The sequence below is a fragment of the Pongo pygmaeus genome, chromosome 2 (genome assembly GCF_028885625.2).
Source record: "Pongo pygmaeus isolate AG05252 chromosome 2, NHGRI_mPonPyg2-v2.0_pri, whole genome shotgun sequence".
In the NCBI taxonomy this organism is placed as follows: Eukaryota; Metazoa; Chordata; class Mammalia; order Primates; family Hominidae; genus Pongo; species Pongo pygmaeus.
This window is the reverse complement of record NC_085930.1, coordinates 45,227,318-45,246,086: the sequence shown is the minus strand read 5'-3', so window position 1 is coordinate 45,246,086 and position 18,769 is coordinate 45,227,318. Positions and strand designations below refer to the sequence as shown.

At 38.8% G+C, this 18,769-nt stretch overlaps 1 protein-coding gene across 2 annotated transcripts in view; it reads left to right on the top strand.

Annotated features, from left to right (window-relative positions):
- Positions 1–3,944: 3,944 nt before the first annotated feature.
- BTLA (B and T lymphocyte associated) overlaps positions 3,945–18,769 on the top strand; it is a 36,688-nt gene continuing 21,863 nt past the window's right edge. For both annotated transcript variants that reach the window (XM_054481569.2, XM_054481568.2), the window contains exon 1: positions 3,945–4,146. In XM_054481569.2, coding sequence (XP_054337544.1) covers positions 4,059–4,146 — 88 coding nt within the window. In that variant the 5' untranslated portion in view covers positions 3,945–4,058. The remainder of the gene's footprint in view (positions 4,147–18,769) is intronic.

The following is an 18,769-nucleotide window of genomic DNA, read 5'->3' as shown; positions in this document are numbered from 1 at the left end:
TATTATTCAATTGGAATTGATTACTGTTATATAAGAATTTGAACTACGAATACTCTATTCTCTTCATCTGGGGAGACCAATTGTCCTAAAAGTGAGGCTTCCTCACTTTATTATGTTTTATTATTGCAAATAATACTTCACTCAACAATCAAACATTGCTTATGAAATTTTTTTAAACACTATCATGGAAATGTTGGGTGCATATTACTTGATTTTTAGTTCATAAGACATGGAACCATGAGACGCTACATATAGACCTAAGGCCCCTTTGCGAATGTTTTTGTAATTTGGACCATCTTTAAGCTACACAATTCCTCTGCTAATCAAAGCTTTATTACGGCATTTACTTTAGAGTCTTGATCTCTATGCAACAATGACTCCCATTAGCAAGTATTTTCAACTTGCTCCACCATTTTCAACTTGTTCCACCATCATTAAATTTTGGCTTATTAATACAGGGCTTCTTGGTTCCAGAATGATTATAGTTGCAATTTACTGATTACTCTGCATATATCACCTCAGTTAACCAACAAAAGAGATAGGTATTGTTACTACGTTTTAAAGAACTGGAAAATGAAATGTGGAGCAGATTTGGTTCTCTGGAAGAAAACATAGATAGATTAGGGATCAACAACTGTGAAAGGAAGGGATCAGAGGAAGAAACTGTGATGTAGGCCTAATATACCCTTGGCAACTCAATTGGGAGCTCTGGATCAAGTATTGACCATCAGCTTCCCATGTCAGTTCAAAATGGCCAGAAATCTGTATACTTTCATTGCTCCATCATTGGATGCAAGCTGTCATGGCAAAGCATGACCTTGGTCAAGGTGTGTCTCAACTAAGCAGACCTGGGAGAAGTTTACAGTTGGACGTACTCTGCCTATTGCATTCCCCTCATCTAAGAGCAAACACATCTTTGAAGGGGGATCTGAGAAGTGCATTTCTGTGTCTACTACAGACTCTAAGAACATAGAAAATCTATGAAAGGTTCTATAGCTAGTAACTGAAAAAGCTTTGATACCACATATGTGATTCAAAAGCTTATATCCCCTGCCAACTCATAATTGGTTTCTAAATATTCCTTCAAACTAGTATATCAAAATCAACTTTGGAGTTTTCTGAAAATAGTGATATCTGGCCTTCACCTTGTGAGATTCTGATTCAATGGAAATGGATAGGATTAAAAAATTCCACCAATTTTATAAAAAGTGTCCAGGCTGATTATAAAATACAGTAATGTATAGAAACTATTGCTTACAATAACATTAGTGAAAAAATGACATCAAATAAAAAAATGTCAAAGATTGGCTGGGCGTGGTGGCTCACGCCTGTAATCCCAGCACTTTGGGAGGCCGAGGCGGGTGGATCACGAGGTCAGGAGATCGAGATCATCCTGGCTAACACGGTGAAACCCCCTCTTTACTAAAAATACAAAAAATTAGCCAGGCGTGGTGGCAGGCGCCTGTAGTCCCAGCTACTCCGGAGGCTGAGGCAGGAGAATGGCGTGAACCCGGGAGGCGGAGCTTGCAGTGAGCGGAGATCGCGCCACTGCACTCCAGCCTGGGCGACAGAGCCAGACTCCTCTCAAAATAAAAAATAAAAAATAAAAATAAAAAAAAAACAACAAAGAAAAATGTCAAAGATTTTGAATGCTGGACTACTTTTACAGTAAAGCTATGGAATGTTTTTGGGGAAAGTTAAAAAGATCAGAACCAAGATTCATCTCTTTGGGATTGTCTAACATCAGGGGCAAGACTTTTCCAGGATCCTGTGTCATGTTTTGTGATTGCTGGTTCTCTGATCACCTGGGGGAAAAATATTGCAGAAAGTATAGCTGCTTCATCATTCATGAAAGCAACTGAGTCTGCAAGTGAACTGAAAAATTTGCCCTCCAAGTAGTTCCTGAGATGTTTGTAAAGAGAGTTTGAAGATACTAAATTCTATTTCCTTTTTGTCTTTCAACATAAAACTGATTAAACGTTCATGTTTTTAAAATTGTTTCAATATGTAATGCCATCGTTTTCAAGAATGTAGTGAACTCTTTAAATTTGCAAATATAAATGAAAATTGTAATTTTTGGATCAAACAATATACATAATTATGATGGGATTACAAAAGTTATAAGTCTAAGGCAAGATTGACTTGTTACTGCGATAATAAATTTCTGAGTCTGGCTTCTTTCCATTTTTTTTTTTTTTTTTTTTTTTTACTAGAACAAAGACAGGAGTGAGATTCAGAGGCAGGGTTTTATCTATAGTGGGACACTCAGGACTCTACCTGTGGAGGGATAAAGAGCTAGGCATGCTAATAAAAGCAAGAAATATATAAATCTTTTAAAAATATATTAGATGCTACATAAGATTTTTTCCAAATTTTGTCTAATTAGCATGGACTTTTTTATATGAAAAATATTTAAAATAGTGACATAACAGTTTTAAGCTGAGATAAGGTTAATATGATCTCTCTCTGGTTTGGGCTTATGTAACCCATAAGCCATAAGGTTATGGCTTTTGACCTCTGGGCCATTTTAAACGGACAATGAGCCTTGCTTCAGCTGCCTCAAGAAGCTTTTACTCTACTGTGAACGCAGGAAAAGGAAGGAGCTGTGAAAATACTGCATTAATATTTCCCAGGATGTTTATTTGATTATAACAGAAATTCTAAAAGGCTATGTGTACCCTCTCTGTATTATGCTATATTATAGGACCAACACTAAAACTGGATGTGAGGAAGTCGTAATACTGGTTGAATGAGTTCTTTAAAATCAGCAATAGCAACTGATTCATCATTCATCTCCAATCATAGCACATTGTCTGTTTGACTCAATAAATACATGATAACTGTTTTTAAATTTTAATTTACCCTTGGCAACTCAATTGGGAGCTCTGAATTAAGTATTGCCCATCAGTTTCCCATGTCAGGTCAAAATGGCCAGCAATCTATACACTTACTTTGCTCTTAAAACTTTCCTTGAACTTAAAACCATTGAAGTTTGGCCTTGGAATAAAATCATCAGTCTCTGAGGAAAAAACTTATATAATCGACTTCTGTCAATGATCACTAATGCCACAAGTCTAGATCTCTCATTTGGCGTCTCAAATGGCAGGTGAATTTGATTAGCTCCTATGACTATAAGCTAAGCTAATTATTACAAGTGGATGTGGAGAAAACAGACCTATAGTGGCCTGTGCTATCTGATCTTGAACTTTTCCATTTCTTCCTTTACTGTTTCTATTCTACTTCATCGAGACAACAACTGCACGAAGAATGTTTAAAATGGAAATTTCCTTTAATTAATATTCAAGATCTCCTTTAGATTAGAACTTTATTATCTAGAGAGAACATGTAGCCAATATTAATGATGATCTTGTTCCATTGATATGTATCCACAGATTAAAGACGGCTGCTTTTCCTTCTTCTGTTGAGGAAGTGCTTCCTGTCACTCATTTTCTCCATAACCTCAGATAAATCTTCACTGGTTTAATGACAGTAAGCATCCTCATCTTACTGTGACATGTACAGGAAAAAAAAGAAACCTAAAATCTTTTACATAAAAGAAGTTTCATAATCACAAGCTATCACAAAGGGGAAAATGTATACTTACCATTGATAGTTTTACCATAAATTTCCTGACCTTAATTTGATTAAAATCTCAACTTAAAGACTGCAACAATATAGATTTCTTTAAAGTTTAATTGCTCATTTCACTGAATGTTGAGTGCAGGAAAAACCTCAAGCTGGGGCAAAAACGTGGTGGAGCGGAAGGAGAAGTTAAGGACTGAGCTGCTTTGCAGATCAGAGTGTTTGAAAGTGAACAGCCAACCTGACAACAAGCAAAAACCACAGAACAGAGTACCACATCGTCTTTCTGCTCACTTTGTTTCACAAAATCATCCAGGCTCTTCCTACTCTCCTCTCTTATCACCTCTCTCTTCTTTTTTTTTAGTTATTTCACAGATGCCACTGGGGTAGGTAAACTGACCCAACTCTGCAGCACTCAGAAGACGAAGCAAAGCCTTCTACTTGAGCAGTTTTTTCTTCCCTGATATGTGCAGGAAATGAAGACATTGCCTGTCATGCTTGGAACTGGGAAATTATTTTGGGTCTTCTTCCTAATCCCGTATCTGGACATCTGGAACATCCATGGTAAGGCACCTGCTTAGGTTATTTCTGGTTTTATTTCTCAGGGGGTCTTGGAGGCAATATTTTCCCTTGCTGAACTTAGTACGGTGTAACGTTTATACTAAGTGGGTAATCGTAGATGAAACCGAGCAGTTACATTTGCTTACCGAAGACATGGTAGAGCATAAACTAAATTAGAACATGGTATTCACCTGCCTAATCATAGGCATCGCATCCATAGCTTGGCTGACTTTCTTAAAAACATGTTGATGGTAAGAAATGAGAACTGAGTAGATGTTATAAATAGTTAAGTACAAATCTATCACTACTTCTTGCAAAAATGCTCTGGCTGCCATACTGATAATGAACAGAGAGCTCATCGTTTCCAAAGTGAGTGCAGTAGAGTGTTGCAGGGCCCAGTTGGGTAGGACAGTTGTTGGATAATCGGAGTTATACATATCTCCATGGTTACCCTCAAATAATATTGCCTCTAAATAAAATCTCTATACTTGCTTCATTGGGATGTATGCCTTGAGAATACCGATTGAGAAAATGCTACAAAATATAGGAGCAGAACTTTTCGTCATTGCTTCTATTTTGTTGAAAGGGAATGGCTCCTACTCGGTTGTCAATTGAACACAGAAAATAAGTTGGATTCTGCAAAGATGATATTTAGCCACCCCTGCAAAGACTTTATACAGGCAAAAAAAAAAAAAAAAAAAAAAAAAAAGGCAATTTCTTTTTTCTTGTAAAGTCACTTCCTACCTTATATTGACATAGGAACCCACATATTATCAAGAGGAAAAGCCTATGAGTGGCTCATCAGAAGCTTCTGATTTTTCAGGTTTTATTTTTTTATTTTTTTGAGACAGAGTTTTGCGCTTGTCACCAAGGGTGGAGTGCAATGGCGTGATCTCGCCTCACTTTAGCCTCTGCCTCCCGGGTTCAATCGATTCTTCTTCCTCCCGGGTTCAATTGATTCTCCTGCCTCAGCCTCCCTAGTAGCTGGGATTACAGGCACCTGCCACCACCCCCAGCTAATTTTTGTATTTTTAGTAGAGATGTTGGATAACCCCAATTATCCAACATCTGTCCTACCCAACTGAGCACTGCAACACTCTACTACACTCACTTTGGAAAGAACAAGTTATCTGTTCACCATCAGTGTGGCAGCCAGAGCATTTTCGCAAGAAGTAGTGATAGATTTGTACTTAACTATTTATAACATCTACTCAGTTCTCTTTTCTTGCCATCAACCTGTTTTTTAAGAAAGTCAGCCAAGCTATGGATGCAATGCATGTTGGGCAGACTGGTCTGGAGCTCCTGACCTCAAGTGATCCACCTGCCTCAGCCTCCCAAAGTGCTGGGATTACAGGTATGAGCCACCATGCCCAGCGATTTTTCAGGTTTTAAGTATTCTGTCTTATTATTCCTTACAAGCACACATTTATCAGTTTGGCTACTGCAATTTTAAATTAGAAAATCTGACCACGGAGGTGCTCTGGAAAGTCCATCTATAATTTTAAACTGTGTAGTTTGGAATATGTCTCTATGATGCCAGGATGCCATACAACCAAATGTGAAGTAAAAAAGTCCTTAGTTACCCAAGCATCTTTATGTTTATAAGTATCTAGTATTAAGTCAACTAGGTGCTTAGATGGTTGACTGAATTTTCCACCTTCCGTCAGATGCCTACAGTCACATAGCTACAACTGGAGTCAAATATTATTAAATAGATTTCTTCCCCATTTGAAGGATACATAAACTACTCTCTATGAAATTAAGAACAATGAGTTTCAGTGCTAAACCACATTGATGGTGGGATATGACATTTATTTCTCCCAATGTGCAACCTAGTGTTTGCAAAAATTAACTTGGATGTTAGAACTGGGTTAGTTTACTGGCTCTGCCACTTACTGTATGGCATTGATTAAGTCTCTCTCTTCTCTTTAGTTTCCTCACTTGTACAATAGAGATAATAATTGTACCTAAATTATGAGGCTGCTGTGAAGACTGTAAATGCAATAATATGGGTAAAGTGCCTAGCATAGTAAGTGCACATATTTAAAGCTCAATAAATGTTAGTGGTATTTTTCCTAAATTATTTTCACCACGCAACCTCCATGTAATTAAATGAGAATTATGTTTTAATATTATTATTTAAAATAGTTGAGTTTTTAAAGTTAAAAATAAAATAAATAAGTACAATATATTTTGCGATATATTTAGCCCAAAATACAGTGAATCAAATTATTCAGAAAATGAAATATGGTTGGGAGCCATGGCTCTCGCCTGGAGTCCCAGCACTTTGGGAAGCCAAGATGGGCAGATCAACTGCGGTCAGGAGTTTAAGACCAGACTGGTCAACATGGTGAAACCCTGTCTCTACTAAAAATATAAAAGTTAGCTGGGCGTGGTGGGAGGTGCCTGTAGTCCCAGCTACTTGGGAGGCTGAGACAGAATAGCTTGAACCCAGGAGGCGGAGGTTGCAGTGAGCTGAGATCACACCACTGCACTCAAAAAAAAGGGAAAGACTTGAGTGAAGTGCTGGTCAGATATATACCAGTTGATAAAATGGATTGCAGCAGCAGTTGCATTAAATTAAAGCTATAGGTTAAGAGAAGGAACATTTGGTGAAATTTCTTCTCCCAGGCAGAAATAATGGCTCCATTTTTTAAAACCACATTAACTACCTTATATCTTGGGGATTTCCTGTGATTTACTTAATTGCTGAGTTCTTTACAGTAACACATTTTCAAAGGGTTTAAAGATAGCCTTTGAAGATTTTTCCCCCTACTTCAAAGCAATGTGAGATCTGTGTCCTTGTTCCTAGGAGTGAGGCTGCATATATAATAAGGCTGGAAAAAATGTAATGTTCTCTACAAACTTCCTGTTTAAGGTCCTTCTTTATTACAAAAGTATGCTTGCTTACTTTTTGTATTTCTCCAAAAAATTAAAGAAACTTGCCCCTCAGTGTGTGGCATACAGTTTCTGTCCTGAAAGAAGTAATAAAAATGTCAATACCTTCCCTTCATGGGCAGATCATGCTGGCAAGAACTAGACTGCAAGTGGCAGTGTCTCTGTCCATTGTCTGCCCTGTCATCCTGGACCATTTGTCTGAGGCTGCCCTAGACCCTAGTTCAGTTGAGGATCAACCAAGGATTCCACCTTTAGGCAGGCAGGAACACTGCAGTTAATGTCTGGGTATCACCTAGCACCATATATGATGCAGAATAAAGGCAGTTGGAACTGTTTGATTGATTACTGGTTATTGTGATTTTTAAAAAAAGCAATCCTAGTCTGGTTCAGTAAGGGAAGGACAGCTGTATTCTGGTTCTTTCGAGAATACAGTGGTTAGGGCTATGTCTCCATTTTGGTCTGGCTTGTGTCATTTTTTTCCCTTTATTATGATGGTCTAGTATGGTCCATGGACCAGCTTTTAAACACCATATTCCACATCCCACACAGATTGTTTTGCTCTACCACAAACTGGCCATATCTTTAGGTCAAAAAAATCATTCCTTGAAGTTCAGGTTTTGTAGCACAGTATCTTTATAAGGCATATTTCTATGGCTTCAGCTATTTGTTCCTATTGAAATGTGCATATGGAGGAATGCTAGAGATAGAGTTCTGTCTTCTGCCAAGTGCCTATGTATTGTTACAACAATGCCTGCCATATATTAAATAAATGTTTAGGAATGCATTCTGTGGTTACAGGACTTCTTGAATTAAAGCACGAAAAGATTAACCCTGTGCTCATTGCAGCCTTGAATATACTTTTCTTATCACAGAGAAGTTTTTAAATTTCTTGCTTCCTCTGTCCTACTACCAAAGTTTCCTCTATCGTAAAGTTGAGGTCAAAACTATTTATCTTGCCTCATGGTGGGACTTTCCTACTTAATTTCCATTATTTGTGAGTTTCATCTCTATGTAGAGTTCAGAATTGTTAAAAGAAAAATATTTACAGGCTTTTGTAATCAGGTCCAAAAAATAATTATTTTCTTTGTTCCTTGGAGAAGCTGTGTGGTATAGTGGCTAAGATCAGGGACTCTAGAGCCAGACTGCGTGGATTAGTACCCTGTGTCTGCCGTTTAATGGTTTTGTGACTATAAAATCTCTGGTTCTCAGTTTTCTCATCTAAAAAAATGGGAGAATAATCTTATAAGGTTGTTGTGACTATTAAGTGAATTAATTCCGTAAAACACTTAGAATAGTGCATGGCATGCCATTAAGTGCTGTGTATATTTAGCTAATTTTTTTTCTTTTAGTCCAACATTTCATTAGTTTAATAGTCCTGTTAAAGTAACATTGGGTGACAATTGGGAATCAACCACAAATAAAAATTTGGAGTTCACAAAAGTCTTCTATAAATTACTCTTGATATTATTATCTACTCTTTTTTTTTCTTTATTTCTCCTAAAAAAGGAAAACAGGATACATGTGCAGAACGTACAGGTTTGTTACATAGGTATACGTGTGCCATGATGTTTTGCTTAACCTATTGACCCATCCTCTGAGTTCCCTCTCCTCTCCGCCTACTCCCCAACAGGCTCTGGTTTGTGTTATTCCCCTCTCTGTGTCCATATATTCTCATTGTTCAACTTCCACTTATGAGTGAGAACATGCAGTGTTTGGTTTTCTGTTCCTGTGTTAGTTTGCTGAGGATGATGACTTCCAGCTTCATCCATGTCCCTGCAAAGGGCATGATCTCATTCTTTTTTATGGCTGCATAGTATTCCATGGTATATATGTACCAGATTTTCTTTTTCCAGTCTATCATTGATGGGCATTTGGGTTGGTTCCGTGTCTTTGCTATTGTAAATAGTGCTGCAATACACATACGTGTGCATGTGTCTTTATAGTAGAATGATTTATATTCCTTTGGGTATATACCCAGTAATGGGATTGCTGGGTCAAATGGTATTTCTGGTTCTAGATCGAGGAATCGCCATACTGTCTTCCACAATGGTTGAACTAATTTACACTCCCACCATAAAAGTGTTCCTAATTCTCCACAGCCTTGCCAGCATCTATTGTTTCCTGACTTTTTAATAATCGCCATTCTGACTGGCGTGAGATGTTATCTCCTTGTGGTTTTGATTTGCATTTCTCTGATGATCAGTGATGTTGAGCTTTTATTCTTATGTTTGTTGGCTGCATAAATGTCTTCTTTTTTTTTTTTTGAGACGGAGTCTGGCTCTGTCGCCCAGGCTGGAGAGCAGTGGGGCAAGCTCCGCTCACTGCAAGCTCCGCCTCCCGGATTCACACCATTCTCCTGCCTCAGCCTCCTGAGTAGCTGGGACTACAGGCGCCTGCTACCACACCTGGCTAATTTTTTGTATTTTTAGTAGAGACAGGGTTTCACCATGTTAGCCAGGATGGTCTTGTTCTCCTGACCTCGTGATGCGCCTGTCTCGGCCTCCCAAAATGCTAGGATTACAGGCGTGAGCCACCGCGCCCAGCCAGTGTCTTCTTTTGAGAAATGTCTGTTTAGGCCTGGTGTGGTGGCTCTCGCCTGTAATCCCAGCACTTTGGGAGGCTGAGGAGGGTGGGTCATTTGAGGTCAGGAGTTCAAGACTAGTCTGGCCAACATGGTGAAACCCTGTCTCTACTAAAAATACAAAAATTAGCTGGGCATGGTGGGACACGCCTGTTAAGACCAGCTACTTAGGAGGCTGAGGCAGAATTGCTTGAACCCAGGAGACAGAAGTTGCAGTGAGTGAGGTTGCACCACTGCACTCCAGCTGGGTAACAGAGTGAGACTCTGTCTCCAAACACAAGAGAGAAAAGTGTCTGTTCATATCCTTTGCCCACTTCTTGATGCAGTTGTTTGTTTTTTTCTTGTAAGTTTATTTAAGTTTCTTGTAAATTCTGCATATTAGGCCTTTTTCAGATGGGTAGATTGCAAAAACTTTCTCCCATTCTGTAGGTTGCCTTTTTGCTCTGATGAGAGTTTCTTTTGCTGTGCAGAAGTTCTTCAGTTTGTTGCAATTGCTTTTGGCATTTTTGTCACGAAGACTGTGAGAAAAATGCCAAAAGCATTATCTACTCTTATCCTTGGTCATGAAGAAATGCTAATAGTGTTTGAGAATCATGCGCTTGAGTTGTATTGTGTCAGTGAATTGTATCATATGCGATTTGCTTCACTTTTCTAATATTCTCCATTCTCTTACCTCAAAATAAGCTCAACATTTTGTACCTTTCTGGTATACTCTCATGGTTATGGACCTGATTTACATGTTTATCTCAATGGAAGAGGTGGCTTGTGTGCATGTGTCTGTGTGTATGCATGCAGAGGTGTCATTTTTAGTATGCTCAGAATCTGAACACATACAATGTGAGATTCACTTAGAACAGAGTCCAGAAGAGTGTTAGATCAGTCCCAGGAAAACATCAAGTTTAGCTGGCAGAGCTCTTTAATTTCTCTTTTCTGCCTTCTTGATAACCATGTTCATCTTATAAGCACAACCTGGAACTCAACACACATCACAAATGGCCTATTATCCAGTATTTGGATACATGGGAGGCTGGGGCATTGAGATTTTTGTCTGAGGGGTTATGGCCCCACTTCATTTTCCTCTATAATATTAGAAGATGAGAATTAATATTGGAAGACATTTAGCAGATTCTCTCCACGTAAGTATTGTTTAGTATCTTCAAGGGCTTTGAAAATGCCAATGAATCTCAGTGTGATGATGTCTGTGGTGGAATGTATTAGAGAGCGAGGAAGTATCTGGGAAGAAAGTAGAGATGGACTCTCCCTTTCCAATCATAATACATAAGCCACACTTAATCTGAACATCACAAGTAACCATCCTTCTACTGAAGTCAATATTTAGAAATACTCATGTTGGTTTCTGATCAAATGCCAGAGGTGTTCACTGATGCTACTGTCAACAGCTTCTCAGGTATGCTCTCTGCATTTGCTGCCCTATGTTTCTTCCTGAAGTCCCTGTGACCAAGGTGGAAAACTTAGCCTCTCTGAAGGACTGGGCCTATGTGTAACAGGCAGTCAAAGTCTCTCTGGACCAGAGCTATTCTCTACATTGTCATCATAAATCATTGTTCTTTAGGACTCATTAAGTTGACTAGAAGCTTTTACTATTCAAGGGCGATAATTACATATTGACCGACTAAAACCACCAGAAACTCATCCTTGTTACATAGAATAGACAGGGCTCTAAGGAGTGCAATGCATATGAATCCTCTGGCTTAGAGAAGCAAAGTCAGTGACCAATAGGGTAGATCTGCAAGGGGACATTTGTGACTTGGCAGAGATGTAACGAAGAAGTCCTGAGAGCAAGCTTAGAAAATTATCAGAGGACAAAGTTTTTTTCAATTTTCTAGTTTTGACCAAGGCAAGCCTTGCTGGTTAATATATTTCTGTAGAATTTCGTCTCCCACATAAAAGAAGAGCATGCTTATATTGGATGTGCTGCCTTTCTTCTCTCTATTATATATACATATTTTTGCCTGGTATATATACTAGTTATTATGCACCACTGCTGATCCCTAGAATGGTTGTTGGGAGTAATTTTTCACTAAGCAGAGCCTTCTGTGTTTCCATCTTGTCTTTACCATTCATAGGCTTTACACCTCTGGACAATGACTCAACTTCTGTGTGATTTCCCTAAATTCATCCTATAAGAAAACATAATAATATCTTGTACTTAATGTTGTTGTTATGTGCCAAGCATAGTGTTAAGAATATTTCCTATATGTTCTCATTTACTTTCACAACAACCCTACTGGATAAGAGCTTGTGCTTTGGAGTTAGCCAGGCCTGGGTTAAAGTCCTAGCTTTGACTCTTCCTCCTACCAGCTGGTGACCTTGGGCAAGTGGCTTATATTCTCTAATACCCAGTTTCCTCAACTTAAAAATAAAGGCCATAATAGTAATTCCCTCATAAAACCATCGTGAGGGTCAAATGAAACAATACATGTTTGGTATCTAAAAGTGCCTACCTCATAATAAGAACTTTGAAAATATTAGTCATATTCTTTTTTTCCTTCTGTTAAGATGGATCTAGTTTGGGTCTACAGCGTATAGATAATGTGAGGTGGAGTGTACTTGTGAGCAAGTGGCAAGGAATGTGTAGCAGTGATTCTGGAGGTGATCTCCTAAATGTAACTTAAACTTTCCATTGGGCATCTGACCTCATGACCTCTAAAGATCTCTTCTTGTTCTACTCTTAAATATCTCAAGGAGAGGAAATGACATGGGGACATTGTAAGCTTTGCTAAATGTCGGAAAAAGCAATGACAAATACTAGAATGACTGATTTTAGACAAAACAAGTTCAGAATTATTTCAAACATGATAAAATCAAGAGATAGATGGCTTAAAGTCTTCAGTGGCTCAATACAACTGAATTGAAGAGATCAGTCTTCAAATTTACTTGCCAAATAGTCATACTATGCTAACAATGAGAAATTCTAACTGTAGAAGAAATTGCTTTAAAGTGTGCTAATACCATATGAAAGTAAACTTAAAGAAAAGTTTCATATATGAATATAAGAAGATATGTTTTTATAAGAAGGGGATTTTTAAGAGGAAATAATAATAAAAGATGATTGTGAAAATGCTCTCAATTTTCTTGTTTCATGGTTCTTTGTCTTTTTTTTTTAATAATGGGCATAAATGTAGATTTATGCCCTGTGTATTCTTGGCATTAATACTTTCCAGTTCCATTTTTGTGAAGGAAATTTTACATTGTGTGTGTGTGTGTGTGTGTGTGTGTGTTTACCCCGGGAGAAAATGGCTCTTCTTGTCTAAAGACCAATATCAGGTAATATCCACAGAGAATAAGTTAAATCTACTCTTGCATACTACATCCTTGTCTGTGATCTGTATTGTCTATGATCTGTATCTTTAGTGTTGTTTTTCAGGTAAGACGTATGTAAATATACTTTCATTTTACAGAAGGGACTGAGGGCCAGTCAGTTTTCATTGTACTCGTGAGAACAATCACAGGGTTTTCCTTAAAGTAACAATAGTCACTTTTACAATGGAAGCTCTGATTTTAACATACGTTTGTGTGTATCATACTTATTTAATTTTCTCCAGGTATTCCTAGTACTTCTGAGACCATCTGACTCATGGAGTGGTTTATTTACCACAGAGTTAAAGTAATACCTTTAATAGACATTACATAATACATTAAATGAATACTTTCTATATGAGGTGGAACTCCCCCACCCTAACCTCATGTCACCACATTTCTGATTTTGTGAGTGTATGTCAGCTACTTTATGATGGGAAAGTATGCTATCTGGGTTTTCTGATGTCGTCTGTGTGATTTCCCAAGGTATGCAAGTCAATGTCCTCCCAAGATCCTTGAAGTATGGTTCCATGGCTGCTATTGCTGTGTGTGGATTTGCCCTGACTATGTGCAAACCACTGCCTTATGGGATCCCTAAACTCTAATTTCAAGGGAAGATTTGTGAGACAGATTATTTCCCTTCTGGTGGCCATCATCTCTCCCCTCCTCTCTACCATTCCAGCCTTCTAAAGTAAGGCAGAACATATCATCTGGAGGATTTTTTGCTCCTGAGTGTAAAAACTTCTTTCCTTCTGTAGCCTCCCCAGCATGTGTCTGAAGTTTTGGTTTGCTTGTTGTTTGTCTGTGATAGTATCTTCTGATAGAAGCTAAAATCCTGGTTGATGTCACAGAAAAGTATTGGTATATTATACCGTTAGTAATCATTTTAGTTTCTCAAAAAATCATTTGTTTAATTTCTATGTTAAACTCTGATACTTTCTTAGCTCAAGTTAAGGCAATCTGCATTCATTACAGTCATTCATTTCTTTCAATGGTTGCAAACACTTTGAAGTTTCCATAAATTTGTAAGAATTTTTCAATGGAGACATAGTGAAACTCAGGTGAGATTTTCCTCATGATAATGGTTATAATCAAAACATACGGTATTTAAAAATAAGAAATAATGATATTTTACAAAATATTCATAATCATAACCCTCTTTTTTTTTTAATGGCTAATTGGTTTCAAAAATTACCTACTCTCTTCAGCTCAGCAACTACACTTGCTCAGCTGGGAGTTATGAGACTATACAGTTGTTTGTGGCTGGCACTCCTTTCTGATCAGCTAGTCTGTGTAGCTGAATGGCCGTGGAGTGTCACTTGTTAAATATTTTTAATATCCACCCCTGAGTGGACATAAATCAGGCCTTTTCAAACTGAATACTTGTAAAGTCTAGCTTTTCTTTAGTAGTTATAACTTAACCACTGCCAGGTATGTTGAGCTGCATATGTTCTTCACCTCAGTGCCTTTTAGCCCACCTCTCTAAGGGCTTAGCTGTCTCTGCTGTGCAGCCAGTACTACATAGAAAGGTAACACACCATCAAGGAAGTAGCAGACTAGATAGAAGACAGAAACATGAACACATATGTAATTATAAAGAGTGATGCATGTCGGCTGGGTGCGGTGGCTCATGCCTGTAATACCAGCACTTTGGGAGGCCGAGGCGGGTGGATCACAAGGTCAGGAGTTCAAGACCAGCCTGGCCAACATGGTGAATCTCCATCTCTACTAAAAATACAAAAATTCCCCGGGCACAGTGGCAGGCGCCTGTAATCCCAGCTACTCCGGAGGCTGAGGCAGGAGAATTGCTTGAACCCAGTGGGTGGAGGTTGCAGTGAGCTAAGATCGTGCCACTGCACTCCACCCTGGATGACACAGCGAGACTCCGTCTCAAAAAAAAAAAAAAAAAAGAATGATGCATGTCACACAAAATAGCATCAGACATTTGCTAGGGAGTGGGGATATGAGGGTATGGTGAGTTTACATAAAGAAGCAGGGGCTAGGCCCAGTGTGGTGGCTCACACCTGTAATCCCAGCACTTTGGGAGGCTGAGGTGGGTGGATTATGAGGTCAGGAGATCGAGACCATCCTGGCTAACCCGGTAAAACCCCGTCTCTACTAAAAATACAAAAAATTAGCCGGGTGTGGTGGTGGGCACCTGTAGTCCCAGCTACTTGGGAGGCTGAGGCAGGAGAATGGCGTGAACCCGGGAGGCAGAGCTTGCACTGAGCAAAGATTGTGCCACTGCACTCCAGCCTGGGCTACAGAGCGAGACTTCACCTCAAAAAAAAAAAAAAAAAGGAAACTGTGACAGTGATGTGGAGAATGGATTGAGGTGGAGGGAGGGAAACAAGGCCAAGTTTGGAATGTAGAAGACCATTTGGTAGGCTGTGACAATAATCCACATGAAACAGAATGAGATCCAAATTAAGGCAGTGTCATGGTAACAAATATGGAAGACATTTTCCATCCTGAATCAATTGAACTTTGTGGCTGATGGAATGGGACGGTGACAAGGAAGGAGACTAAGATGGCTCCCCAGGTTCTGGCTAATGTGATTAGGTAGATAATGGTATTATACTGTGATAATGAGAGGAGGACCAAGTTTGCCTGGGGGTTGGCTTGGAGGAAGAAAGAGATTTATCTTCCCCCATGAAGCCTTTCCTGATTGACCCAGCCAGAAAGACTGTCTTCCTCTTGAGGGATCTGAAAGCTCTGAGAGATTATATCATATCCAAGATAATAAAATAAAAATCTAATGGCAAAATTGAAAAGTGATGTAAGACTTTCAGCCTCTTCTTTGTGCTAGAAACTGTGTCGTTACTAATGTGTCAAGGACAGTGGGATATCCACACTCCTGGGTGTGAACAAGTGGGTCCATTGTCTGTACTGAATTTAAAAACAACTAAAAGTTGATTTCCTTTTTTTCTTTTTTTTTGACACAGAGTTTCGCTCTTGTTGCCCAGGCTGTAGTGCAATGGCGCGATCTCAGTTCACAGCAACCTCCGCCTCCTGGGTTCAAGCAATTCTCCTGCCTCAGCCTCCTGAGTAGCTGGGATTACAGGCATGCGCCACCATGCCCAGCTAATTTTGTGTTTTTTAATAGAGACAGGGTTTCTCCATGTTGGTTAGGCTGGTCTCAAACTCCCGACCTCTGGTGATCCGCCTGCCCTGGCCTCCCAAAGTGCTGGGATTACAGGCATGAGTCACCGCGCCCGGCCGGTTTCCTTTTAATTATCACCACATACTAGCAAATATGAAATATGTCAAAGGTGAAATATTTACCCCTCAAAATATTTTTGGTCTAAGTTCTAAATACTATGGTTACCATTGAGTTTTATGATATATATGTAAACTTCAAATTAGCACATTTGTAGTATATATCATTTGACAAACATTGCATTCTACTTGCAAGTTAACTCAGAGAACTTCCCAGTTATAGAGCTGGCCTTGGACATATACAATTCAGCTACTTGTATTCATTTTGATAGCAAATTTATAATGTCCAGGATCACTCCAGTTTCCTCCAGGGAAACTTTGTGTCCTCGGTCTCTATGGTACTACATACTCCAGCCTTTTAACATTCAATTTTAAATAAACAATAATACCACAGAGAATGCTGAGACAAAGAAGCAGAACAGGAGCTGTTTCATTTTTGTCACTTGGTGCAAACTTCTTGAATTTTTATTTGTGTTTAAAATTTAAAACAGTGAAAAGGATACAAATTGTGATGTATAAAATTTTCGACTTGGCAACTTTATTTCATGCATGAAATGTTAGATTGATTAATATTTTTACAACTGAAATTTTTTTAATGTTGTTTTGAAACTAACTTTAGAAAATAAAACTTTAGTGTTACAATTTAGTAGTTACTTAAATTGTATATTTGCAGAATTTCAGTTTTAATACAACCGATTTATTAGTTATTGAACAATTATTTACATAAACTATTATATCAGACTAAAGAATCAAAGTTCATACTGTTTAGGTGGATATAAAAATGTTTGAATAAATACCTGTATGTTTTTCCTTTTTTTGTATTTTAATATTTTTTTAAACATTTTTTAATTTGTATGGTTTTATACATGAAGTTCAGCACAAGAAAATATTCATTGTCTATATTTCTTTTCTGGCCATTTTATTACTTATTTTATCTCATGATTATTTCTGAAAATATTTTTACGTATAGAGAAAGGGGTTGCTCAAATGATGTACTCCAGACCTAAAATAAAATATCATCGGTACCACCTGATCGTGAAATATATATATCACTAGTGGTTTTGATAAAAATTTTAAAAATGAAAGAATTTCTAAACCTATAGTGACTTAACAAGGGATATTTCGTTATATAAGAGCCTGGGGGGGAGTAGAAGTTTTTATTCTTTGTTTGTTGGTTTGTTTTTTGAGATGGATTCTCGCTCTGTCACCCAGGCTGGAGTGCAGTGGCGAGATCTCCGCTCACTGCAAGCTCCGCCTCCTGGGTTCACGCCATTCTCCTGCCTCAGTCTCCTGAGCAGCTGGGACTACAGGTGCCCGCCACCACGCCCGGCTAATTTTTTTTTTTTTGTATTTTTAGTAGAGACGAGGTTTCACCGTCTTAGCCAGGATGGTCTCGATCTCCTGACCTCGTGATCCACCCGCCTCGGCCTCCCAAAGTGCTGGAACCACAGGCGTGAGCCACCGTGCCCGGCCAGAAGTTTTTATTCTTTTACTGCATGTATTTATTTTAATCATTTTTAGCATTGAAAATTTCCTATCATCAGATATGAATGCTTGAGAAAAACAGCAGAGATAATAAGAGCAGGAATAAAAATAACTGATGGTTCCGGCTACTTGGGAGGCTGAGGCAGGAGAATCGCTTGAACCCAGGAGATAGAGGTTGCAGGGAACCGAGATCGCTCCATTGCACTCCAGCCTGGGCAACAAGAGCAAAACTCTGTCTCAAAAAATACATAAATAAAAAATGAAATAAAATAACTGATAGTTGGAAGTTGAGTAACAGCCAAAAGCAACTATGATAGTTATTCCTCTTCAGGAAATATTTATTTGATAAGACAAACTTTTGGGGGATAGCTTTGTGTGTCCTAAGTATCATAAGATGGATATGCGTAATTCAGAACAAGCAGAAAAGGGGTCTTAACAAGCTTGTCAGATGGACAATTAGAATTGTGCTATTTGTCGGCCGGGCCGGTGGCTCACACCTGTAATCTCAGCACTTTGTGAGGCAGAGGTGGGTGGATCACCTGAGGTCAGGAGTTCAAGACCAGCCTTGCTAACATGGCGAAACCCCGTCTCTACTAAAAATACAAAAATTAGCCGGACGTGGTTGTGGGTGCCTGTAATCCCAGCCACCAGGAAGGCTGTGGCAGGAGAATCGCTTGAACCTGGGAGGCAGAGGCTGCAGTGAGCCGAAATTGCATCACTGTCCTCCAGCCTGGGCAACAAGAGCGAGACTTCATCTAAAAAAAAATAATTAATTTAAAAAAGTAGAATTGTGCTATTTGTCTCAGTGGGTCATTTTTACACTACAAACATCAGTGTTAGCCTCTGAGAGATAGGAAGTATTATAATACCTTGTTCATGCACAGAGGGAGTACTCTTGATTTCTAATGCCTGCTTGCAATCCTACATTCATCATTGGTTCATTCCTCCATTCAAGAAAAATTCCTGTGCCAGTCAGTGTGATTGTGAATGATCATTATCCTGCTGATAAGAATATTTAGGAACTGCAATGTTTCCATAATCTTATTGTGAATCAGTGATGCCACCAACACAAAAAGCTAGCTCTTTTCTCCACCCCTAACCCACTTTGCGCACTGCTCCGGA